Here is a 25,231-nt window from a genome sequence, read left to right on the forward strand (position 1 = left end):
ACAAATTATAAATATGAACACTTGGTTGGTTTTAATTTAATTATCAACAGTGTTGATGTTTAAAAACTCAATTAGGTAATAAGATGTCAATTAGATTGAGATTGATTACATTTGGGTGGAATAGTTTGACTTATTTATTGAATTACATTGAAGATATGTATGGTTTGAGATGTGGAGTTCATCATAAATAAATATACAATAGCAATTAGATAACACAATCAATATCACATATAAATTAAACATGTCATATAATAAAAACTAATCATATGACGATTAAAAAAGACAATCAAACAATATAAAAAAATTACTCTCAAACAATCATAACGTTATGTGACTATTTAATTAATTAAAACTGAAAAAAACAACAAAAGATAATTAGAAGGTGGTCAAAACAGTTTCTCATTCGTATTAAAATTGAGAAAAAAGAAGGGATAAAATTGAGAAACATAACTATCTCATCTCATGAACTATAATTGAAAGAAAAAAAAGTAATAAAAAATCATAAATCAAATTAAATGATTATGTGATAAGGTTAAGTATAATTGAAAAAAAAAAATAAAAGTACGAGGTGTTAATTTTAATCAAATAGTTAACTAAAAGTAAAAGAAAAAAAAGGTAGAAGAGGATCTTATGACAATGCTGAGAAAATTAATTAAATGACTGTCACAGTGTATTTTTTTTACCGTGATTAAACTATATAGTTGTTTTTTCATGGTGACAGTGTTTTCAATGTTGTGATATTATAAAAAATTATCTAGAAATTATCTAGTAATTAGCAAAAAAAAAAAGAAAAAATAATAATGGAATTATATTACAATCATAAATGTAACAAAAAAAAATACTGACTTGAACAAATTAAAGCCTGCGAAGGCACAATCATTTTTTCACTTTTTTTTCTTTCTTATTTGGTGTTTAATCATTATATTACTTTTAAATTTTTATTTTTTTTCCATTTTTATATAAGATCTAAATGATCGTGTATCAATATTTAAATGATTAGTTGTTTATATAAAATAAAAAGATATAAACCACTATCACTAATAGATCGTTTGGATTTTGTATAAGATTGTTTAGATTGAGTACCAAATCGTTTATATAGGTACATGGGTCCATAATCGTTTAGATTGAGTATAAGGTTCAAGATCTTTGTATTGTGGTACAATATCATTTAGACGGTATACAAAGTCGATTTTTCACTTGTGTCTTGTCTAATTGATCAATCGATATATATTTTTGTTATTGCACATCGTGAGCTTGTAGAATTTTTTATTTTTCAAAATTATTCAATAAGGTGTAAATATTTTCGTAATTGTTCTATTATTGAAAAAACCCTAAAAAATCATTATCAACCGATAAAAAATGAAAGGTAATCATACGCAATATGAGTGTAATAAATAAGTACTAAATACTTGACAAAAGTTGAAAGACAACAAGATTGTTATCGTAAATTAATTAGTAACTACAAAAAACATGCAAGGTCATGGAATAACTTAGTATCATTTGCATTAAATAACAATAAATGTTAAACTAAATAACAATCAAATGGTAAATCAACGTCATTAACCATGAACATCAAATAACAATAAATTGTTTGTGGAAAGGGTCGGGTTATAAATGACTAGTGTTATGTAAACCTACTATTATGATAATACATGTGTGAGGAAGAGTAACGTAGGAACACTTAGGAGGTAGTTATGATAAATGTGTTCGGGGGAATGATTAACTAGGTAGAATTATGAAATTTATTTCTTTATACACTTTAAAAAGAAATCGTACTCTAAATTAAATACACAAAATTTGTATATTTAATTTATTAATTTGTCATATTTTCATAAAACATTTTTCAATAATTTATTTAAATATAGTGTGTATTTTAAATAATTTTTACATGTAAATAATTTATCGATGTAAAGAAAAAACTATTTTCTAAATCCAATACACAAATTTCGTATATAATTCCTCAAAATGTCTTACTTTCATAAAACAATTTTCAGTATATTTTTTAAAATATGACGTCAATTTTCAACATTTTTACGTAATTGTTAGGTGCGAATATTTTTTAAAATTCATATTTTAACTCAAAATACACAAATTTCGTATATTTGATTTATCAAACCGTCATAGTTTTCATAAAATAATTTACCTTAATTTTTTCAAATACAAAATGGAATTGTATGAAATTATTGGAGATTTTTTTAAGAAACCATATTAAAAAATTTTCTTCCAAACTCAATAAAAGACATGAAATAATAATTCTTTTAAAAAAGATGATTAAACTAACTAAAAATAGTAAAATTTTAAAAATAAATGAAATAATAAAATTACAGAAAACAGAATAGAGTTTAGAATTACGGGGAGTTGAAGAAGAATTGAAAAAAAAGAGAGAGAAGATGAGTTAGGATAAACCTAAAACAAGTTATGATAACCTTTCCTCCAAACAAGAATTGAGTTATCATAACTTACGTACATAGTAATAATCCTTGGGCCAAACAAGTAAAAGAATAATTAGATCAACAATCAAATAACAATTAGATGATAATCAAATACAATTTGAAACGGGTCATCCAATAATTTCAATTCAAATGTTCTTATTAATTTGCTATTTCTCTAGATTTTAAAATATTTGGTTATCGAGTTAATCTTTATTTTATATTTTATCCATTTTTTTTATAAATACCAACTCCACCAGCTAAGTCTGCAACCAACGTTGATGAATATTTTGCCATATACAATTAATTTTCACTTATTTACATCAAATTTGGGTAGAAATTTAAAACCTAATCATTCATGAAAATGATTTAATATCCTTTTCAAATTTTCTAAATCTGCTTCCAATCCTACCTTAAAAGTTCGAACATACAACCAAATGCTATATTTTAAATTTCATATTCAAAATAGAAAAAGTTTTTCTTTTGTTCCATTTTTATTAAAAACAAATTGTCAAAAAGAAAAAGAAAAAAAGAAAAAAGGAAAAAAAGAAAAAGAAAAAAAAGGGTAGGAAAGAAAGAAAACCCTAAGCCCCATGAGCCCCATCCACTTCCTCTTCCTTCTCCCTCTCACGTGTGCTCAAGCCGCCATACACGCACCGCCCGTCCTCTACACCTCCGGCGATCCTGTCTCCTCTCCGACGCTATTGCGGCAGTTCACCCACCCTCGAACCACCGGTGATTCTCATCTTGGACCCATACTCTTCTTCGTTTTACTTCTCTTGCTGCTACGCTTGGTGATAACATTACACACTCTACAAAGAGAGACTGGTTTAGGAATTGTTGCCCTAGGGAGATGGGAGCTCTTGCCCCTGTCGCGCCTTGGACTCCTGAAGACGATATTCTGCTCAAGAATGCCGTTGAGGTAAAACTATTTCCTCTCTTTTGAATTAAACTCCTTTCGAGATTCACGCGTAAGACTTGTTATCTTTGATTACTCGGTCTTGTTTGTCTCTCTCAACTGTGGTTCGGGGTAATTCATTTTCTTACCGCTCAACTGATTTAAATTTGATTGCTGTTTGGTTTCTTTCTGTTGAATGCCTTCATTTTTTCTCCCCACATAGTGATTATGTTTACGATGTATGGTCACTCTCACACGAAGTTCAAGTTATGGTACGCGGGATGTTTGTGCTAGAAAATCCGTGGGAGGATGATTCAGATAGGAACTTTTTCTTTATAATTGGAAAGCATTTAACTGCCCTATCTATCTGGAAGTTATAATTTGATAATTAAATACCAATAATAGGTCGTTTAGGTCCTGTTCGATAACCAATTTGTTTTTGGCTTTTAGTTTTTAAAAATTAAAGCAATAAATACCCATTCCACCTCTAGATTCTTACTTTATTACCTACTTTCGAACAATGTTTAAAACCAAGCCAAGTTCTGGAAACTAAAAACATAGTTTTTTTAAAAAGACTGTCTTTGGTAACTATGCTTAAGGTTCTTTGTATACGTGCTAGTTGTTTTGGAATGCATTTCAACACTTTTTTGCTGTCAAGGGAACTAGTGTATTGGTGTTTTTTTTATACACATTTTTTTATAAACTTCCAGGCAGGTGCTTCCTTGGAATCCCTTGCTAAAGGTGCTGTGCAGTTTTCTCGAAGATACACAGTAAGAGAATTACAAGAACGATGGCATTCTTTACTTTATGATCCAATTGTATCTGAAGATGCATCTATGTCCATGATTGACTTTGAGCGCTCTTCTCCCCTTCCGTCAAAGTTTAACAAATTTGGTAATCCAAAAGAAACTAAATGTATTGGTGGGAAGAGAAAATATGGGACTGTACGTCGTCGCTATTATACTCTGCGTAGAAGAATTTGCAATGAACCATTTAACCCTATGGACCTGGGTTTTCTTGTTGGACCCAGTGATAGTAACTATGGTGTTGAAGAACCTATATCAGGAAATTGTATTCCTCCAACATCAGATGGTTTCGGACTTCAGGGCTCAGAGCTGGGGATCTTGCAATGTAATTTTGCTCAAAATGGGATGAATACTGATGATGCAGAACACACTTTTCATTCTGAATGCCAACATACAGTTGAAAAGCATTTTTCTAGGAGCCTTGAGAATGGACAGGAGGGAATTTCTCACATTATGGGAGAGAGTCTTCCTCTCTCGGCAAATGAATCTCATGTAGAAGAAATGGCTCCATCAGCTGGCTTTCCAGTCCACAGTCTCTTTGATAATGATTTAGAGGTGAGACATTCTACTTTTGGTCAACTTAGCAATGATCAGAGAGCAATGGGCTCTGAACTAGAGGATAATGATGTCTTTAATTCTCCTGTTTCTGATTCTGGTGCATCATTTCACAATGTTGAGTACTCATCTCCTCTTCCTGGTATGCCAATATGGAGAAATGCCTCAGCACCGGCCTTGCCTATTGATGTTGGCTTTGCAGATAAGGATATGCCTATAGGTGACTCTTTTGATCTACCTGATGATGATGGGAACAAAAACATTCAAAATGCAAGACTAGCAGGCTATGATGCTCATTCTGACTTGAAGTTGAAGATTGAAGTCCAGCACGACCATTTGAAAAGTCCAAATGCCACTGCTGAAGTTGATTTTGCAGAATTGTCTAATTCTCTTTTGAACTTAAGCAATGAAGATGAGCTACTTTTCATGGATGTTGATGGAAAGGATGTGATTGATAAGTCATATTATGATGGTTTAAGCTCACTTTTGTTGAATTCACCTAATGAAGTCAACCATGACCAAACAACTACTGGAATTAATGCAGAAACAGGGTGGCCAACGGATGCATTGGTAGACCCCCCCACTGCATGTTCTGGAAAGTTATATGAAAAAGAATCCCATGGTGGTGTTGGACATTTGGATTGTAGTTCAGAAGCCCATCCGTCACCATCCGCTTCTTTAGGCAGTCAATGCCCTGGAAAAGGTAACGAACCTCTTTTTTGCGCCTTGAACACAGAAGACCCAGAAATCCCGAGCAATGACGATGTTTTTCTACCTCCGTTAACACCAATGGGGAGCCAATTTCAAGATTCTACCTTTTCATCTACCAAGGATTTCACTTATGATGAGAAATCTGGTGAGACTCAGTACCTTGTGAGGGAGAGGAAAAATCATGGACAACCTCGTGCATTGCACGGTTTCCCTGAAAGAGTTGAAAAGCATCTGGTTGGTGGAGCTTCAGTTAATTTGAACAAATTATCCCATGGCAACTCCAGACACTTGTCACCTGTGAATAATATTAGCTCAATAAATGTAAATAGTGATGCTATCCAGCCTGTTGTGTTCAAGGAAGAAAACAATGAAATTTCTCGGGTAAATCATCTTGGCCAAAATTTTTTAAATGCTCATGTAGAGAAGCCAGGCTTTGATTCTGACAATGTTAGAAGATACACACCAAGTGCTGCTTGTGGCATTAAACAGGAACCAGATATATTGGCTACATTGAAAGATCATCGTTTATCACAGGAAGAGGGTACTCAAGGTGTTTTTTGTGCAGAACAGGATGGAATATCTTCGACATCCGATCAAGATGATTTATTATCTATTGACAGTGAAGACGACATACCACATTTTTCAGATATTGAAGCAATGGTAAATTTTTTGTGATAATTGGTTGAGTGACAGATGGTTATTTGTAACTCTTGCTTCATTTGTCTCTTACGGGTTTTTAAAACTCTCTTTCAGATACTTGATATGGACTTGGATCCAGAAGATCAGGAGCTGTATTCTAGTGAAGAAGGTAACGTATAGATGACTAATAGTTATTAAATTATTAATTTTTATTCACGTTATTTCTGGTTAAATCAGTTCTTAAATATGTTGCTGTCTTGCTAACTGCAAATCCTACTGTCCTGGTCATGTGAGGATGAAATAGCCATGAACTATTATTCATCTGTATGTTTGCATATGATGTTCCATTTGCTTTCATGGAATTTTAGATCTGATATCATAATACAGGATCGAAGTGCCCTCTTTGTTTTGTCTTTTTGGATAATCATTTAATTTAAATAGATTAAAATCAATAGTGTTTCTAAATTCTGTTTTTGGTTTGAAGTTATCCATATTGAAATTGTTAGAATTTGCAGGGTTTTGATTCATGAAAAAAGATTTTTTATAATTTGAGTGCAAATTATTCATTGGATTCATCATATTTTGGATTTTCATTCTCATGTAGTCAGGTTTTATATAGTTAAAAGGGTATAATGATGAACTATGCAAATTCTTAGCACTTCTAGTGAACATTAGAAACAACTTTTTTATAGTTTCATTATTCCTACTTTATCTCCTCTGGAATAAAGTAATGAATGTCAGTAAGTTTATTGTCAATTAAATTCATTTATGGTACTTTCTTGGTTCTATTTTGGTCGGTGCTCTCCATCAATGGATTGCATTATTAAGATGCTTTTATTCTCATCTTTTAAATGCTTCGTAAGAAATCTATTTAGACATGTATAATTCGCACATGCTCGAGTGTAGTGTGCAAATTTGTTATAAATTGTTTTGTAACTATATTGGAAAATATTGTTATGGCAAATTGATACAGAACCTCCTATATATTCCAAGCTTGGTTTTTGAAAGAAGTCAAGTTTCCATGTTTTGTATCAGTATTAAATTTCAAATATTAGTTGGCTTTTGATAGCTAGCTTATAAATACTCCTAATACATTGTAGCAAGAACTAGCCTGTTGATGATTCCACTGTCAGCTACTGTGTGCGTACAAGTGGCTGCACATTAATCTCACTTTACGTGATCACTCTATTGCAGATCCACGTGGTTGTGATCCAAGTTTAGCTTTTCTTTATTTGTACACTATCAGTTCTATTTACCGAGTAACATTCTATTTATTTTATCCTCACATGCTTATATTCTTTTTTAATTTATAGTCTTAAAATACCAACATGTGGAGACACGGAAGAGCATCATAAGACTGGAGCAAGGGGCTAATGCTTGCACCCAAAGATCTATTGCGTCTCATGGGGCATTAGCAGTTCTGCATGGCCGGCATTCGAGGCATTTCATTAAGAAGTCAGAGGTACTTAAATGATTTATGTTTTCAAGTAAGCCAATTATCAATGGTTAATCACGGAGCTCTTGTTTGAGAGGGGTATTTATGAGGTCATTGGATGACTTGAATTGGATAGAATGTAAAATGTTTGCCACTGCCGAGGATGTTGATATGGCAGTTTTGTGACAAAACTTTTGTCCAACTAGCATCCGAGTATTAGGTCCCTTTCCTTTGGCGGTTTTTTCTGCCATTTGAATTCCCTGCCGTATGCTTCATTTTCCTGCTGTTCTCTTTTGATTCCCTACTCAATGATTTCCTTAGCGTCTTGGACAATGGACAGACCTATTGGTTGAGAAGGATGTAGTTGAGTTCAATTTAAAAACTTCGGGATAATGTTGAGCCACTCGTTAAAATGCACTGAAGCAACTAAAGAATGTAATAAGAGTGGGTTTGTTCCTAAAGGAAAGTTAAAGGAATATTGTCTGACTTGGCTTATCTAGTGTCATTTGTATGCAGGTTCTATTAGGTAGAGCAACGGAGGATGTCATTGTGGACATTGACTTAGGAAGGGAGGGAAGTGGTAACAAAATATCTCGACGGCAGGTAGAGTTGATTCAATATCTTCTCAAATTAAGTTATTAAAAAAAATTTTGCTTGTTTATTTGCCTCCTTTTCAAATGGTTTCCTAATGGAAATGGATGGATCATATTCTCTTTCCAGGCTATTATAAAAATTGATCAAGATGGATTTTTCTCCCTGAAGAATCTTGGCAAATGCTCAATCTCCATTAATAGCAAGGATGTGGCCCCTGGTCACTGCCTGCGACTGAATTCTGGCTGCATTATTGAGGTATGTTCTAGTTACTGTAAGGAGAACAGCTTAATAGTTCTGGTTTACTTTTTTGGGAGAATGGTCCACATCTCTTTGATTTACTGGTGGGATGAAGTAGTGTTGTTTCATGATTTTCATTATATGGGAGAAAAATGACCCAAGGTATGTAAAGAGAACGCACACACTCTTCCCATGGATGAAATATTGTACGTAAGGTAGACACTGCTTAAAACATGATTAGATGATACAACAGTTCCGCATTTTACCTGTTAAATTACTATTCTTTGTGGGCCTGGAGCCTGGGAAGGGCGTTGGAATTCTGAATTTTCACCTTGATCGTGTTGGGCTGTACGTCTATGCTTGAGAATTGAATGTTTTCCCTTTTCATCTGTGTGCATTTGCAGATAAGGGCAATGCGATTTATATTTGAGTCGAACCAAACTTGTATGAAGCAGTATTTGGATAACATAGGCAAGATGTCTCACAAACAGGAGTTTCAATCATGATGACAGATGTCAACCTAGCTAGCATGAACAGTTGTACACTTGGGAGGTGCTCGTTTTTCTGCACTTCATGGATTCTTTAGGTATACCTGGTTAAGTTTTGTTTTTAATAAATAGAAAATTATTATGAATATAAATAAATGGTTGTCTTTCATTGGGAAAAAACAACGAAATAATATAAGGACATACAAAAATGAACTCAGAGCACCCTAGAGCAAGGGTCTCCTAATCTAACAAAATATAACATGAGGAGTAAGAAAGGGTATGCTGTGTTAAGTTGTTATCTGGTATATGAGTTGAAATGCGAATTCTATTTGTTTCACTAATTCAGTAGGAATTTTGTTTGATGTTTGGTGATTGGACGTCTTTTTCTCAATGAGGTTTCATTGGATTGCTAAAGATGGGAAGCAATAGCAACACATTTCTGGAGATTATTTTGACCGGTAACATCAGCCAGGAGCTGTCCAACCAAATTGTGAAGATATAGGTATATCTATTCTTGTTCCCTACCCAACCTGGCTACGATACCTGACTCAAACCTGCATTCTGGTTACTCCTATAGAAATCCAAGTTGGATCCGAACATGATGTTCCCACTTGTTGCTCTTGGAGCACCAGCTAAAGTTGCTATCCTTTTTGATATAGCTAGCTTGAGGTCAAATTAAAGGTAATTGATGTTGGAAGTCTTCTTTTAAACTTTCTTGTATTTTTCGGGCTTTTGCAGCGGTTTCTTGGCTAGTCTCTGTTTAACTTCTGCAGGCCTGGTTAATGCTATTTAACCACAGTTTGTAAGGGCTGCTGTTCAGCTTATAAACGTGTATTCACAAGCTATTTTAGCTCATTGCAAATCATTGTAGTAGTGTCTTGGATGTTTTACAGCCATTGGTAGTTTGGTTATAGAGTGCAGCGACCTAAATACTAGAAATTTTCTAATTGGATTACATTGGAAGCAGAGGACACTCACCCAGTTTTGGTCCAATGCAGTTGGGTGGGAGTCCGTTTGAGGAAATCAAGAATGATTGATATACAATCGTGTATTTGCTCAATTATCTTGTCAAGTAGAGCAACTCACAACGAATCAACGAGTGCCTGGGGATGTAGAAATGATGGAAAATGCTACAAGAAAGTTTTCGAGACAACTAAAACCGCAAGATTCCCAAGAAGAAACAAAAGACGGTTTGATTTGTCTACCAAAATCTGAATTTGGATGAAGATTGGCATACCGGGAGGATGAACGTTGGGAAGTTTTTACATCGGTTAAAATCATAGACATTTTCTTTGAGGTCAAACTACTTATAGTGCTTTCAATGTATCAAGAAAATAACCCAAACCCTTGTTGATGAGAGGTTTGCTTCCCTTCAAATTATAAACAAATCTTTCTCCAGTCAATATCCAAGAAAATATGGTGAGAAGGTTTCTAGAACATTTATTTTTGAAATACAAACAAGTATCATAAATGTTCATACAAAGATCTGAATCAGGATATGTACATCAAAACTGGGATTCTGGGAATATAAAACAAACACCCCCTCCCCCTTCCATAAAGATAACAATAAATTGAGAGAATGCATACATGAAGGTTGCAAAGACAGGATGGTTTTCATGCATGCATTTGATATTATAAAGAGTGTATTCTAGCATTTGAAATTTATTTTGGGTTAGGAAGATGAAGTTGATAAGGAATGATTTCTCAATTAAATTAGACAAAAGAAGAAATTTGAGTAGGGAGTTCATAAAAGTTAGTGTAAATGATTTTTTTTAATTTAAATTCGACAACATTCTAGTTCTTTTTCAACATTCATTACCATCAATTAGATTTTGTTTGGAATGCCTTTTAAAAAAAATGTTTTTTTGAAAATACATTTTAATTTTTTTTTCTTTGTAAAATAAGTTTAAAATCTAAACACTTACATGTTTGGTTTGACCTATTTATAAACGTTTATATACAAAAATGTGTTTGGTTTGTCTTATACTAATAGTATTTCAAAAAGTTTAATTATTATAAATTAATTTTATAACAAAATACACACATTTTAAATATTTTTCTCAAAATTCATTTTTGACAATTAATAAATTACAAAACAAAATTCAAATTCAAAATTGTGAAGAAGGAAGAAAAAGAAAAGAAGGTTATCTGCCAATGAAGCATCAAAACTTTTCCATGGAACGGAAAGAGAAAAAACCAAAGCATCTTTATATTTATATATATATAAAATTATAAATAGCACTAAAGTAGCCCTAAATAAAAACCTACAAAGTAAACTTAACCACAAATAGAATACTAAACTTAAAAAAAGCTTTCAAAAAATATTGACTACTTCTGCATATATTTAAATTTGATCTTTAAATTAATTTAATTTTAATTTGATCTTCTATAATACTATTTCTTGTGAATTATTCGTCAAATCTCACTAAAAAATAGCAAAAAATCTATTATTATTTCATTTAGCAAAAGCTTTTTTTTATTTATCAATATCATTATTATTATCATTATTATTATTATTTATCTTTGTCTTTAGTTTCCCGACAGTTCAAACGTGGCTTTATATTTTTAATTTATCACCTTTTTATTTTTATTTTTAGCCAAAAGAAAAATATCACTCTTTGTTTTGTTTTACTATATAATATTAATTTTATTGTAAATGAGGAGATAATCTACAAAATTTGTCTAATTAATCAGCCACCTATCCACTATATATAACAATACTTTTGCAACCACAAGACCATGAGTTTGACTCACTTTTCTCAAAAGCAATTTTAAATTAAACACATTTAGTGTAAAACACTATTAGAAAAAAATCAAATCAAATATATATAACTTCTTAGCGAAGTCACAACACACATCATTTCATTTTAACTCGTTCAACTATGTTTACAATTTGATTATTGCACATTGAAAACAAAAACTAATGACAAATCCTTCAAGAAGAAGATGAAAAATGTGGATTTATCTTTTAGATTGATTTAATATTAAAATTTCTAAACAATATTATTTTGAGATTAGATGATGTTTGATATTATCTGGTCAAAAATGGAGAAGATTTGGAAAGGGAAGTAAAGCCGAAAGGAAGGAAAGGGAAAATGATTAGATGAAGAAAAAAAAAGGCAATTAGTGAATAAATTAAAGAGATAAAATGAAAGGAAAGAAAAAGAAAGAGGCATTTGGTTTATAATTTATATTACCCGCAAATTCTGCAAACAGTACTTCTCATCTCATTTGACCAACTATACTAATATAAACTCCATTCATGAATGAATCATATTTTGTTATATTATATGATATGATATGATCATAGGGTTTCCTTTCTTTGGAGGTCACATGTCCAACTACCACCGCCGCTTCATCATTTAATTAATCCCCATATACTTAAACAAATATTTGTCTTTTCTCTCTTCACTCATTCTTATTCTATTCTATTAATTTATACACTTTTTTTTAGGGTTCCATTCATTTTTTAAATGAATATACATTACACTCCATAATTTTTCAATTTATATCTATAATCAACTTATCAAATCTATCTAATATGTGAGTTAAAGTTAAATATTCACTAATTAAAAGGGATAAATGGTGCATCAATACATCTCAACTAACTAATGAGTGCTTTACTTATATCTTCTTCCCCTACAATATAACAAATATAATGTACTCTTTCCCCCCCTCATTATTCCCAATTAAATGTTGCTTTATTCTCTTTTCTTCTAAACCATTAATTCCTCTTGCCTTAATTAAATATATACTAATGCTTCCTGCCCTCTTCCCACTTCAACACATCTGTCTTATTTCACAATATATATATATATATATATATATATATATATATATATATATATATTTCAAACTTTTCAATACAAAAAATATAGCACTAATACACACACTCTCCAACTTTCCATACTCCAAACCAAACGATGAATATTATTCTTTTCTGATTTGACCTCACTCATCAATATACAACGTTTCATGTTAATGAGTTAGTTTAAAGTAGGATATAAATTAATGTGCAAGTTTTAATCGTCAACATTGATGAAGTTTAGTTAGTAAAATTGAATATTTAACACTATTTTATAAAGTCACAGAACAAAACATCTCCTTTCCTTCTAAATATACATATGGGAGATTAATTAATTAATCAATCCACAAATTTCTATATTCTTTTCTTTTTCCATTTTCATTTCCACGAAAAAATAAAACCACGAACCTGTTTATAATTTTCATTCTATTCCACACTTTTTCTTTCTTTTACTCTAAAATCATTTCATTTTAGTACAAAAATTTGATCTTAGACATATATAGATGTATGAGTTAAGCTAAATTCTCGACATGGAAATGTAGTTAGAAGTTTTTTTTTCATGAGCTACGTTTTCGTAGAGTTTTTTCTTTTAATTAAAAGCAAAATTGAAATGACAGTTTGAGTCGTCCTTACAATCCATCTCCATGCAGATGAGATATATCTTTGGTCATTTACACAGTCAATTGGGTTCATTGAAGTAAGAAACTAGATCTACTGTGTGTTAGTAAAGTAAATAATGATGAATTAAATCCCTCTCTCCTCTCTCTTCTCTCTCTTCTCTCTCTTCTCTCTAAACCCCCCAAAACTTTTTCTTTTTCCTTTGCAAAAGAAAAAGGAAAGAATCCCAAATCCCTCTGTATTTTATAGAGTAGTATGAGTGAGTGTGTGTGTTGGTTTAGTTGTGTTAAATGATCAGAGCAAATCCCGGCAGTATTAAAGACGACGGCATTTTCAGGCCATATTCTTCCAAAATATTCCACCGGTAACCCATAACCTAACCCTCTTTCTTAATTTCTTCTTTCACTTTCAACTTTTATCCCTACAAAATTAATAAATTTCTAAAATTTAACCTACAGATTTTTTTGCAGGGCCTTTGAAGTATATATAAAGTCATTAGCCAAATTAAGATTGGTATAGAGAAAAATTAAGTTGAAGAAAGTATGAGAGGGTTGTTGTATTTAGGTGGGAAACAAGAGGAAGATGAAGAAGAAAGTCTAAGATCAGGAAGAGAACAACAATTGTTTTTGTATAGTACAAACAATAACAATAACAATGAAGAGATCTACTCCAAGGGATTGGAGATTTGGCCTCAACAAAATGTGGAGAACTACATTTCCTTTGGAGTTGTGGGTCCTACTAGGAAGAACTTGATCATCAACGCCTCCGATCATGAGTTCGTTTCCAGATTAGGGTTTTCGATGATGAGAGGAGGATCAGGTGGTGGTGGTGGGATGAATTGTCAAGATTGTGGGAATCAAGCTAAGAAAGATTGTTCTCATTTGAGGTGCAGGACTTGTTGTAAGAGTCGAGGGTTTCAATGCCAAACCCATGTTAAGAGTACTTGGGTTCCGGCTGCTAAGCGACGGGAACGACAACAACAACGTCATCAGATTTTTCAGAACCATCGTCGACAACAATCTCAAGCAAATCAATCAGATCAAACCACTCTCAAAAGACTTGGAGAAAATCAGCCACTTCTTGCAACTCCTACTGTTACTTCAGGTAAATTAAACAAATAAATAAGCTTAAGCCGATGGTTTACGGTAAAATTTATTATGATTATTATTATTATTTTTAAGTTCAAACAAACATGGGGTTGGGATGGAGGTGGGGATGATTTGGACCTCGAACTCAATGATGTAATGGCTTAGATTGGTGGAGATGATTGCTTTGAGTGTTTGTTCTAATCAATGTGGTTCTGAATTAAATTAGGGTTACAAGTTGCACATTTTCCAGCTGAATTCAATTCCCCAGCTAATTTCCGGTGTGTAAAAGTCAGTGCCATTGACAACGTTGAAGAACAATTAGCTTATCAAACATCAGTGAACGTTGGTGGCCATATGTTCAAAGGCATTCTTTACGACCACGGTCCCGAAAGCAGTCAAAATATGAGTATCGATATTGGTGGCGAGAGCTCATACTGCCACAGGGGAGAAGACGACAGTCAACTGCTCGATCTCGTGATTGGAGCATCCAACGGGAGCGGGAGAGTTAGCCAATCATCATCATCTGCCCCATTTGTGGAATCTTCACTGTATCCTATCCCAATCAACCACACATACAACAACGCCGGTACGCAATTTTTTCCATCCACAAGAACCTAACAAAAATGGAGATTCTTAATTAAACTAGAAAAAGAAAAACTTCTCCATTTTATGATGTGTTGAATGAACACAATAAAATAAGATCATGATGTTATTTTAATTAAATTAATGTATGAGTATACAATGGTGATGATGATGATAACTAGATACAACTTCTAAATTCTATCCATCCCTACGTTATATTTAATTTTGCATTCTCATATGTCATAAATTATCATATGAGCATAGCTAAATTTATAATTTTCATCCATCAATCAAAGGTTTGAATATTCATTTTCTATAGTTGAAAAAAATTAATAAATACAAAAAGGCTAAGCTTATGACCATAAAACAGGGCAAATAATAGATTTTGCATGTTATTAGTTTTGGATCAATAATGTGTTTAGAGGCTCGTATGCATGCTAAGAGAAAATATTAAAATATTGATTTACAATATTAATACATATATTTGAACTAAGTCGATATTATCTATGGTCATATATAGATGTCAATAAATTTTTTTATTAAATCAAAATATTTATAAAAACTATTTAAATAAATAAATATGCTTTTTGTATTCGTATTCATTCAAATTTATTAATGATATCTTTTTTATGTGTATTTATAAAATATATGTAAATATATAAGAAATATTGGGTGATCAAATATTCAACCCTCTCATTTACATGTATATGTATGGTTGAATGTGTATGGATTAATTTTTTTTTTTTTTGAATATGTGATTAAGTAGATCATTTGTGGAATTTAATTAATTTATCTTCTTTTTCATTGCTTTTTATTATATTGTCCGTACTTTGTCACATGATTGGCTTCTATGCTAATTGAAGACCATGGGAGTATTCTTATTCATTAAGGTCTTTGTTTTATTTAGTTCAATTATTATATGTCAACTTAAATAAATTAAGTACTATACTTCATATATTTAATGCCTTTGATTTTCTTTTCTCTTCTTTTTTGATTTATGACGTACTAGGGTTTATACTTCATGAGTTTGCACTTTATTTTTTCTAATTGAATTTTGGTATTAATTTGTTTAACTAGCTACTTTTGTTGATACTGCAAACAATTATCATGGCTTGATTTGAATCAATATTGCTCTAATTTGTTGGATGGATTTTGTGCCAAATTATTAGTTCTTTCACATCTCACTATGGTATATATGGAGATTATTGTCCAACACACACACACATATCAATATATAAATATTATTGCAAAGCTGCATAGTTGATAATCATCTAGCTTCAATCACACATCATCGCTGCGGTGCTGTTCAAAATTGTGCCATTAGGCTAGAGCATCACATGTAGCATTGTGTGCCATGAGGTTTAGGGTTTTTAATATTTCTAGACACACATACTCTTTGTTAGATGAGAGATTATTCACTACAGTGTGATGTACAAAATTTTTACAATTAAACATATGTGACTTACATTTTGGATGGAATTTTAGAGATCAGTAGAGAAATAGAAACAAAAACAGAGATTAGAGGCTATATTTTTTCCAATTTCCAATATTACACTATGTGTCGTAATAAACCCTATAATAACATCAAAAGGCCTAATAATGGCTATAGATTTTATTCTTGGAGTCCTTTTTGTTTTTCCTCAAATAAATCAAAATCCACATGGATTTGTGGGTTTCCAGCTTTCTGATCATGTAGCCATACCCAGCAAATTAATAAAGGCTCTAATTGAGAGGCTTTAATTTATATTATTTATGACATTATATAGTACATATCACAGATTCTATTTAAGTTTGCTTTTATCTAATTTTAAGGTCAAGAAATTCTATTGTGTCTTAAAGAGGGCTCATGATTGGGCTATATATATTATTTCTCTAAAACTTACGAACGATAACGAAAACTTACGATAGGGCATGAAGGAGAGAGTTAGAGGTAGAGGAAGATGTAGGTATTTATAAAACATTAAAACAAACCACTTCTGAGAGAAAAAAAAAAGATTCCGTTGCCGGGACTTGAACCCGGGTCTCTCGGGTGAGAGCCGAGTATCCTAACCAACTAGACTACAACGGATTTGTAATCTCAGTGAGTATAATTTTCAAAACATCCAAAAAGTATAAAACTTTAGAAACTTTCCTAACTAAACATAGTTAAATTGAAACGTAATTTGAATTGGGAAAAAAGTGCTAAAAGATGAAAGTTAAAAAGAAGTCACGATTCAAAGATTAAATCGACCTATTATGACACACACACATATTTTTTAAGGGATAGCCCAAAAACAAAGTGGGGTATAGAAAGTGAGTCGAGGGATCCAAAGCTTAAGAAATAAGGAGTTGACTCAAAAACCTAAAAGAAAAGGAGAAAGAGACTATAATAATGAGAGGAAAAGAAATACCTATTTTAGTTGCACAACTCACATTTCCTAAAATATGAAATTTATGAAAGCCAACTTAAAAACCAACGTGTGGTTTCGTTTTGATTTTGTCAAACAATCTCTTCTCTCAAAAATACAAATTTGTGGTTGTAGTCAAAATCAAAAACATTTTTCTTTTAAAAATCAAAATTTGACATTTTAAATTTAAACTAAAAGTATTAAAACACCAAGATTTTTCTTTCTTTTTTTTTTCTTTTCGTGTGTGATAAAAAGAGCACAATGATGTTAGGTGGTTCCTTGGATATTGGACAATCAATATAGGGAAACTTTAGTTGGATGTGTTTGGAGTTAAAACTTGTAAGGGTATATTTAGTTGAGTTTGTAGGCCACTTTTTTGGTTGGGTATAATTGGCATCTAAAATAACCAAACAATTGCAACCCCACCACTTGCAATCATCCACCCCCTCACTCTTCCAAACCAAACAACTCTTTCCTTTCTATATCCCAATCTTATTTCTCAACAATACCTCTTACTTTTACTATTATTGATCAATTTCATATTGCAACTATTAACTCTGCATAAGCCGTTAAATAGAGTATAGTATCATTAAATAGAATATAATGACTAATTATTCTAATAGAACAATACAATCAAACTACTCATCTTAATTAGTTATTTGCTTTCAAACTCAACTAAAGAAAGAAGAAGAGGAGAGAAAAACTCTTCAAATTAAAATGAGATATTATATTACACATGAACAAATAATTAAAGGTTGAGCAATTTAAAACTCTTTAAATATAGAATAATAAAATAACAATGGAGCCATATTTCAATACATCTAAGCTGTATAATTACTTTACAAATTCAAACATAACTCATCAAACAAAAGAAACTATGTATTTGACATACAAAAACTAATTAAATTTGTAAATGAAACAATGTCTAATTGGATGTTTGAGTGCATAATTTGAAAGTTTCAGCAATGAATTTAATTCATGTTTTCAAATACTCAACTTATCACTTTAATTTTCTTTCACTACCTTTCTATAAAATTCAATAACAATTCCCTCCAACATCTCAAACTTATTTGTCAAAATTCATTTTACATTTGCATCATTTGGCCCAACTATTTCTTCCAATTTTGGTTAGGATCTCATTGGAAAAAAAGAAAGAAAGAAAAAAAAAACCAAAACCAGTACCTTTTGATTAAGTGGGGTAGAAGAAAGAAGTATGCTTTAAGGCATCCTATCTGTACACCACATTTGGTTGGGTTTGTGGGGTTGAAAAAGAAGAAATCACAAACACCCAATGGAGTTTACATTACATTTATATATGGGCTTTCAAACAGTAGATCCAATTGCAAGAAATGGGGTGGGAAAATCCAATCAAATTAAGTGCTTTGGTGATTTTAGCAACAGTGATTTCTGGGTCAAGAGCTGCTGAAGGTTTAGGAAATGGAAGTATGCCCATGAATGTAACTTTCTTAACATTCTCAGAGCTGCCACAGAGGAATGCAGGAGAGAGGAGAAACAGTTCTAGCAATAGTACTACAGTGGAGGTCAGCAAGCAAAACGGGGGAGGAGGCGGCGGCGGCTATGGATGGGGATGGGGCAGCGGTGGTGGTGGAGGAGGAGGAGGAGGAGGTGGTGGTGGAGGTGGTGGAGGATGGGGATGGGGTGGAGGTGGAGGTGGGTGGTGGAAATGGGGTTGTGGAGGACAGCCAAAATCCGAGAGAGTTGGACGACGCGACGATAACGGAGGAAGCAGAAATGTGAAGGGAAAGAGAATGTACAGCGAGAAAGATTATAGAATGGGAGAATTTGCGCAATGTATGGTGAAAGGAAGATGCAGAGGAATGAGATTAGATTGTCCACTCCATTGCGGCGGACCTTGCTTTTATGATTGTCGATACATGTGTAAAGCTCACTGTAATCGACGCCCTTAGTTTGCATGATCCGCCATAACTTCTACAATAACCACTCTTTAGCTCAACTCATTTTAATTTGACTGCTAATTGATCAAAAGGAAGTTGATTTTGATTCCTATCGTTGAAACTCTTTAGTTTGTGTAGCTGTTTCACCTTAGTGTGAGGGAGATGAATTGGATTGCTAAGTTTTTGTGAAAGTGTAATATATCATTTTGCTTGGTTTGGGCAGAGAAATGATTTTCTCTCTTTTCTTTTTTAGCTCAAGTTGAATGTGCAAAATCAGCCTTAAAGAAAGTCCTTTTCCTTTTCATTGATTGGTTTTGATGGTTTTATATTTGTAGTGCCATGTTTTATATTTATGCCCAAATTTTGCAATTGGTTGGCTAATCTAATGAAGCCTAACTTATTTTCGAGAAAAAAAAGTAAATTGGACTTAATACATTTACGGTTAACGAGTTTAGTTTTGTTGTAATTAAAGATTGAAGGTTCGATCATTCATCGATCTCTGTAGTTGTTATACTAAACAAGAAAATTATTTCAATGATAGATTAACATTAAATTGAGAGATAAACGTAAATAAATTCATGAATATAAAAAAGTAATAAAATATTACTCGTTTTAAAAATATTCCTATATACTCTTAATTATTATCTATTCCGATTAATTATACATATACTTCCGTTGGTTGAGAACAAAGGTAGGTTGTCATATTCATATATATGCATGACATGATAAATTTTAATGATATTATGTTTAAAAATTGAGAATATTGCACGTTTGAAAAAAATGCAACTCAATTATTTAAAAGTAAAAATATCTATGTATTATACATATGAATTAGATCATGTACTCTAAAGTGTCTAGGAATTTTCACTTATATATGTTTAATGATATGTCTTTAAAATACATAGACAAATATATGTTAGGAGTGATATTAGACTAAAATTTAACTAAAAACAAAAAACTTGAACCAAAATTGGCTTAGAAGGTGCTAAAACAACATGATGATCAAGATGCAAAAAAGATGTAAACCAAATCAAAACGTCTAGGTGATCATCAATCTTTCTTGCATTTAAAATATTTTCAAAATGTTGACGTGAAAGGACGCTCTTAGACCAAAATTAACACAAGATCGAAGAGAGTTGTCTACCATGATTCAAGCTATATGTTTGACCTCGATCAAGGTTGACTCTACAAGGCATGCACCGCAAGCACATTGGAAGTTTTTTCTTTGTTCTTGTGGATCTTTCTTTTACAAATTACAAATTTAACTGTTAGTGTCAGTTGAGGATCAAGTGCATTTAAAGGTTAATAATATGTCTAAACTCAATCAACACAAACAATATTTAATAATATGTAATAAGGAATGAAAGATAGGAAGGAAATCGAAGAGCAAACTTCTTTCTTATTCAAAATGGTAAGTAGACATACAAACAAAATACCAAGCGCAAAAGGCCTGCCATTGCAATGAAATGCAGGAGATTTCAAGAACATCTTAATGGTGTCAACCAAAGTAGAATCTCCGCCGCTATCGCTATCGCTGCTACATTCGTTCCTCTTCTCCATCTCGACCTCATACCTTATTAGTAAAGAACAGAGAGGAAGGACATCCACAGAAGTTGAAATCCTCCAATGTTCCAGCGAGAGAGAATCTGTGGTTATTTCTAATTCCACTACAGCATCAACAAATGGAAAAATGCAGTCACCATCATCGCTCTGCAGTTGGGTTTATTTATACAAATTAATATCAACATTTTATATCCTTTCTTCAACACACTTCCATTACAAACAAAAACAACTTTAAAACCCCAATTTCTTTCATTTTCATCTTTTTAAAACAAATTTCAGGCTAGAAAAAGGTATTTGTATGAGTTAAATTTTATTTAACCAATAAGTTTAAGGAGGTGGAATCAAATTGTAATGAATTAAATATCATTTTCACACTTATAATTAGAAATTTATTCAATTATAATTTTTAATCTTTCCATAAATCTTAAATCTAATCAACACAATTATATATTCAGAATATTTTTAAAAAAATATTATTTATTAGCATTTTTGCTATGAATTTTAAAACATATTTTATTATGTCATGAAAATTATTATTATTATTTTACCCAATATGGTAAAAAAAATTGTTTCAAAGACTAAAATTAAAATTCATTGAAAGTAAATTAATTAAAAAATGGGCAAATTTAAAAGTGTAAATTAGACTAAGATTGTAAGATTAAAATGATAAAAATATTCATTAACATTTTAAAACTATAATAATCACTTCCTACCACTATTACTATTTCTTTGTTTCAAAAGCTATGAATTACAATCTTTTGTGTTTTTCAACAAAAGAAAAAAGTGGTATTTTTTTTCTAATTTCTTGTTTGTGTGTTAAAAAGTGGAGAGTATGAGATTGAGTTCAACAATGATACGTTGAAACGATTGTATTTTCTTTTTCGAGAAAAAGAGAAAAGTGAGTGGGCAGACCTTAGAGAAAGCAAGAGGATGAGGAGGAGGAGCATTAGTAGTAGTGGTAGAAGAAGAGTCAAGAAATTCTTCAAAATGCCATTCGGGAAGCGGCTCAATCAAATACTCCGCCACACCGTTCATTGACCCGCAACCGTGGGCGGCGGAGGCAGTGGCCGTAGAACTCTCAGCAACGGAAGGCGAATGGGAGACAGGAGTAGAAGAAACATTATTAGCCCCTACAAGGTGCGAATTGGAATTAGGTAAAGAAGATAATGAAAAAGCAGCAGCTGATGAAAGCTTAACACCAGTAAGAAGAAAGCGTTGGTGATTCCGAGTAACTTGATTCGCCCAATGGATTGCAACATCACAGTCCTTGCACAGAATCGCCCTGTCTTCCTGACAGAACAAGAACGCTCTTCTTTCCTACAACGAAGATATTTGAACGATAGTGAACATACAAACACAAAGTGTACCCAAAAGCTTAGACTTCCCTCCATCATCTGATACCATCCTCATCATAAATCACTAACTCAATACAAAATATGGGTCAAAAGAAAATTTTAATATAACAACTAAAATTAGATTTAAATAGAGCTCTCTCATCTCAAAACTAATTATTATGGGAGAAAGGTGAGGAGACCTGACAGATATCGCAAAGAGGAAAATGGTTGTTGTTGTTGTTGTTAGGGTAGAGGAGAGGGAAACGATGGTGATTAGAGGAGAGGAGATCGGGTTGTTGTTGGTGGTGGAGACGGTGGTCGCAAGAGGAGCAGAGGGCGGCGTCGTCGGCGGTGCAAAAAAGCATCGCCTCGTCTTTGCTGCACACGTCGCACTGGATTTTCATTATTGTTATTCAAACTCACTAACCAATGTGGTAAGGTGTATGGTTGTAGAGACACTTTTATTACGTGAAGTCCAATAAATGTAGAAGACGGTAAAATTAATAGTATTAAATAATAGTTAATTAAACGCGGCCGTCGAAATCTGTTTGCTGCAATTTTTCTGACTTTTAGAGAAAGACGAGACCAAGAGGATGAGCCAAAATTGGTTAAAAAAATGAAAGAATGGTAGAGAGGGAAGAACAATATCGAAAATAAGATTTGGAAGGGAATCACATTTTCTTTCTTTACTTAAAAAACAAAAAAAAAAAAATTAATGTCACACTTTGCAATTTGTTTGATCTCCAGTGATTCCAACTTTCTTCTTTTCATTAATTTCCTTTTATTTTCATCTCTTTTCCCTGCCATAAACCATATCATTTTTTTATTTTTTATTGTGCTATGGATATTAGAACACTATCCTTACATAAACATATGGTGTGATTGGAAAGCTAAGAAAAATTAGTTCCACTCGAGGTTTCTAATTTTAGAGAAATTTTGGTTTCTTTCACTGTTGCAGATGATCTTGATTTAAAACACCAGCAGGTGTGTGTTGTTATTATTGTACTGCTTCCACTCTCTTGCATTTTGGTTGTGTGCTAGGGTTTTAGGAGGCTTTCTCTCTATTTTTCACATTCAACCAAGACTTATAGTTTGAATTTATTGTATAGCGACCTCAGTGATACTAATTAACACCAGCATCATGAACTTGTAATACGATGTTTATGCAACTTTAATTTGGTCAGAAATAATTTAGAGCTAAATTTCTTTTTCTAAATTGTGTGAGAATGTATCATGCCCTTTTGTTTCTTCATTTTAATTGGTCAGAACTCATATTTATCTAAAAAAATTCACTTGCTAATAACATAAAATCAATTCAATGTTTAACTTTAAAACAATGATTAATCCAATGCTTTTGAAAATGTAATTTTAAAATTACTCCCGATCCTATCATATCATAAATGTATGTTCAAATAATTTATACAATTGATTTTTTTTTTTTTTTTGTATATTGGTTTTGTACCCCCACACAAAATAGTAGACCGTTGAAAATGGTGGATAGAGAGAGAGAGAGAGAAGGGAGAAGTGAAAAAGTGAAAGTAAAATAGATAGAAAGGGGAGAGAGTGTGGGTATGGAAACCCATAATTCTAGGCTGCTGCTACATATCAGCTCACAGTATATTGCCATCTACACAAGTCTTAGGTCCATATCCATACACCATCATAGCACTTTTATTACACTTTCTAGGACCACTTTAACATTACATCTCTCTCCAACCATGCAAAAACAAAATAGACATTCAAATCCTCTCATATTTTTCCAATTTTATATTATTTGTTTGTATTAGGGTAAGTTTTACTTTTTATTTTTTTTGTTCAGTTTTCCCTTCTCTTTCCACCGCTCCTGGGAAATTTAAGCTCTGCCCTCTGCCCTCTACCCTCTTTGAAGAACTAAGACTATGTTTGAGAATTCATAATAGAATAAATTTGTGATATAATGTAATTCAAAACAAATGTTTGAATGGAGAATGTATTAGGTTCCATTATGTTATACCAATCATATTATGTATATAATGTTGTGTTATCAATCCAACTTTTTTTAATTTCTGGTCTTTTTCACACTTTAAGATTCTACTTTTTTCCTCGTCCTCCATTTCAAGATTCTTCAAATTTCTCACCTCTCAAGGAATAAGAAAAAAAAGCTAATTTGTTTTCATTTAATTTCAGCAAAGAAATAAAAGAAAAGGTTATTAATTATATGGTAACGTATATAGTTGGATCAGAATGAATGTTTGCATGTAGTAGTTTCCAATCCAAGACAGGAATGAATAATAATAAAGAAGAGTCAGAAAATGGAGCGTAGCGTAGAAATTAAATAAAGAAGATTCATCCCCTTTCTCGACAATAACAAAGTATCAAATTGACTGACTGGAAGATTTGAGTTATTGAGAATATGATAAGGGATACGCCTTCTTTTCTTCGATCTATCAGTACTTTGGATAGAACAGTGATGAGTACATCTCCAGTATCCAACAACACATAGTCGTCACCATCATTTCTGATCTGAAACCCTGCCTTAATTGATCTTATCAAACAATATCAAAACTTTAGATCCATATCTCTGATTACCTTGTGAACCAAGGCATGTCACCTTACCTTTTTATTAATACTTTTTCACATATAATAATAAAGTCTATTTCATAATCATTCCACTTTCTTTTTATATATGTATATATATTTATTTATTTATTGTTTTCTATGAAATTACTACTTATAACTTTATGTAATATTATTTTATTGAAGGTATGTAGATATGCTAAAATCGGTAAAATAATTTTTAAATGATAAAGCATTTACGGAAAAATTTTAAATTTTATTGCTTTTCTATCTATTTAAAAATAAGTATACGTAAATTATGTGTGATATATATTTTTCTGTCTCGTTTCACTTTTACTTTGTCAGAAATGACCATTCTAGAAAATAATGTATTTTTGGATCTAACAACTATGATATCCATTATTTTTCTTTTGCATCAAGAGGTTCAAAATTTTCTTCTCTTCCTCTTCTCTCCGTCAAATAACATTCGATCCTCATCTTCTTCTCCAGTTCTTTTCAGACTGCATTTCATCAATTTCTGGCTTTGAACTTGATCAATCATGTTTCATGGGTTTGATTAGTATTTTCACACGTTTTATTAGAGTTTTTGG

At 32.0% G+C, this 25,231-nt stretch overlaps 4 protein-coding genes and 1 non-coding gene across 14 annotated transcripts; 3 read left to right on the forward strand and 2 right to left on the reverse strand.

Annotated features, from left to right (window-relative positions):
- The first annotated feature begins 2,958 nt into the window (after positions 1 to 2,958).
- On the forward strand, positions 2,959 to 10,275 carry LOC101220419. 10 transcript variants are annotated; one of them, XR_004218127.1, is made up of 10 exons: positions 2,962 to 3,351; positions 4,038 to 6,059; positions 6,153 to 6,207; positions 7,352 to 7,500; positions 7,990 to 8,076; positions 8,194 to 8,322; positions 8,709 to 8,890; positions 9,142 to 9,294; positions 9,370 to 9,473; positions 9,791 to 10,275. XR_004218127.1 is itself a non-coding variant. In XM_031888630.1 (7 exons), the coding sequence occupies exons 1-7, from the start codon at positions 3,283 to 3,285 to the stop codon at positions 8,808 to 8,810; spliced, it is 2,613 nt and encodes an 870-aa protein (XP_031744490.1). In that variant the 5' UTR covers positions 2,962 to 3,282; the 3' UTR covers positions 8,811 to 10,275. The 10 variants fall into 10 exon arrangements, 1 of the variants encoding a protein (XP_031744490.1); XR_004218129.1 differs by having other exon boundaries at positions 9,188 to 9,294; XR_004218131.1 differs by having other exon boundaries at positions 9,208 to 9,294.
- Positions 10,276 to 13,355: 3,080 nt separating this feature from the next.
- LOC101220654 (protein EXPRESSION OF TERPENOIDS 1) lies at positions 13,356 to 15,101 on the forward strand. The gene is made up of 3 exons (XM_004136991.3): positions 13,356 to 13,579; positions 13,686 to 14,319; positions 14,530 to 15,101. The coding sequence occupies exons 2-3, from the start codon at positions 13,758 to 13,760 to the stop codon at positions 14,919 to 14,921; spliced, it is 954 nt and encodes a 317-aa protein (XP_004137039.1). The 5' UTR covers positions 13,356 to 13,579; positions 13,686 to 13,757; the 3' UTR covers positions 14,922 to 15,101.
- Positions 15,102 to 16,880: 1,779 nt separating this feature from the next.
- Positions 16,881 to 16,953, reverse strand: TRNAE-CUC. Its single transcript has one exon. It is a non-coding gene; the product is annotated as a tRNA-Glu (tRNA).
- A 1,367-nt stretch (positions 16,954 to 18,320) lies between these two features.
- On the forward strand, positions 18,321 to 19,492 carry LOC105436233 (keratin, type II cytoskeletal 2 epidermal). The gene has a single exon (XM_011661409.2). The coding sequence runs from the start codon at positions 18,622 to 18,624 to the stop codon at positions 19,198 to 19,200; it is 579 nt and encodes a 192-aa protein (XP_011659711.1). The 5' UTR covers positions 18,321 to 18,621; the 3' UTR covers positions 19,201 to 19,492.
- Positions 19,493 to 20,556: 1,064 nt separating this feature from the next.
- On the reverse strand, positions 20,557 to 22,874 carry LOC105436234 (B-box zinc finger protein 21). The gene is made up of 3 exons (XM_031888540.1): positions 22,286 to 22,874; positions 21,664 to 22,068; positions 20,557 to 20,855 (listed from the first exon to the last, which is right to left on the reverse strand). The coding sequence occupies exons 1-3, from the start codon at positions 22,487 to 22,489 to the stop codon at positions 20,847 to 20,849; spliced, it is 618 nt and encodes a 205-aa protein (XP_031744400.1). The 5' UTR covers positions 22,490 to 22,874; the 3' UTR covers positions 20,557 to 20,846.
- Positions 22,875 to 25,231: the final 2,357 nt, after the last annotated feature.

Source organism: Cucumis sativus, chromosome 7, assembly GCF_000004075.3.
Source record: "Cucumis sativus cultivar 9930 chromosome 7, Cucumber_9930_V3, whole genome shotgun sequence".
NCBI lineage: Eukaryota > Viridiplantae > Streptophyta > Magnoliopsida > Cucurbitales > Cucurbitaceae > Cucumis > Cucumis sativus.

Excerpts from the sequence above, each read along its gene's own strand:
- LOC105436234 (XM_031888540.1), bottom strand. The coding sequence starts at position 22,489 with ATGAAAATCCAGTGCGACGTGTGCAGCAAAGACGAGGCGATGCTTTTT. Across the intron at positions 22,069-22,285 it reads CTCTTTGCGATATCTGTCAG|GAAAGAAGAGCGTTCTTGTT; the intron begins GTCTCCTCACCT and ends TCTTCGTTGTAG.
- LOC101220419 (XM_031888630.1), top strand. The coding sequence starts at position 3,283 with ATGGGAGCTCTTGCCCCTGTCGCGCCTTGGACTCCTGAAGACGATATT. Across the intron at positions 6,060-6,152 it reads TTTCAGATATTGAAGCAATG|ATACTTGATATGGACTTGGA; the intron begins GTAAATTTTTTG and ends ACTCTCTTTCAG. Across the intron at positions 7,501-7,989 it reads ATTTCATTAAGAAGTCAGAG|GTTCTATTAGGTAGAGCAAC; the intron begins GTACTTAAATGA and ends ATTTGTATGCAG.
- LOC105436233 (XM_011661409.2), top strand. The coding sequence starts at position 18,622 with ATGGGGTGGGAAAATCCAATCAAATTAAGTGCTTTGGTGATTTTAGCA.
- LOC101220654 (XM_004136991.3), top strand. The coding sequence starts at position 13,758 with ATGAGAGGGTTGTTGTATTTAGGTGGGAAACAAGAGGAAGATGAAGAA. Across the intron at positions 14,320-14,529 it reads AACTCCTACTGTTACTTCAG|GGTTACAAGTTGCACATTTT; the intron begins GTAAATTAAACA and ends GAATTAAATTAG.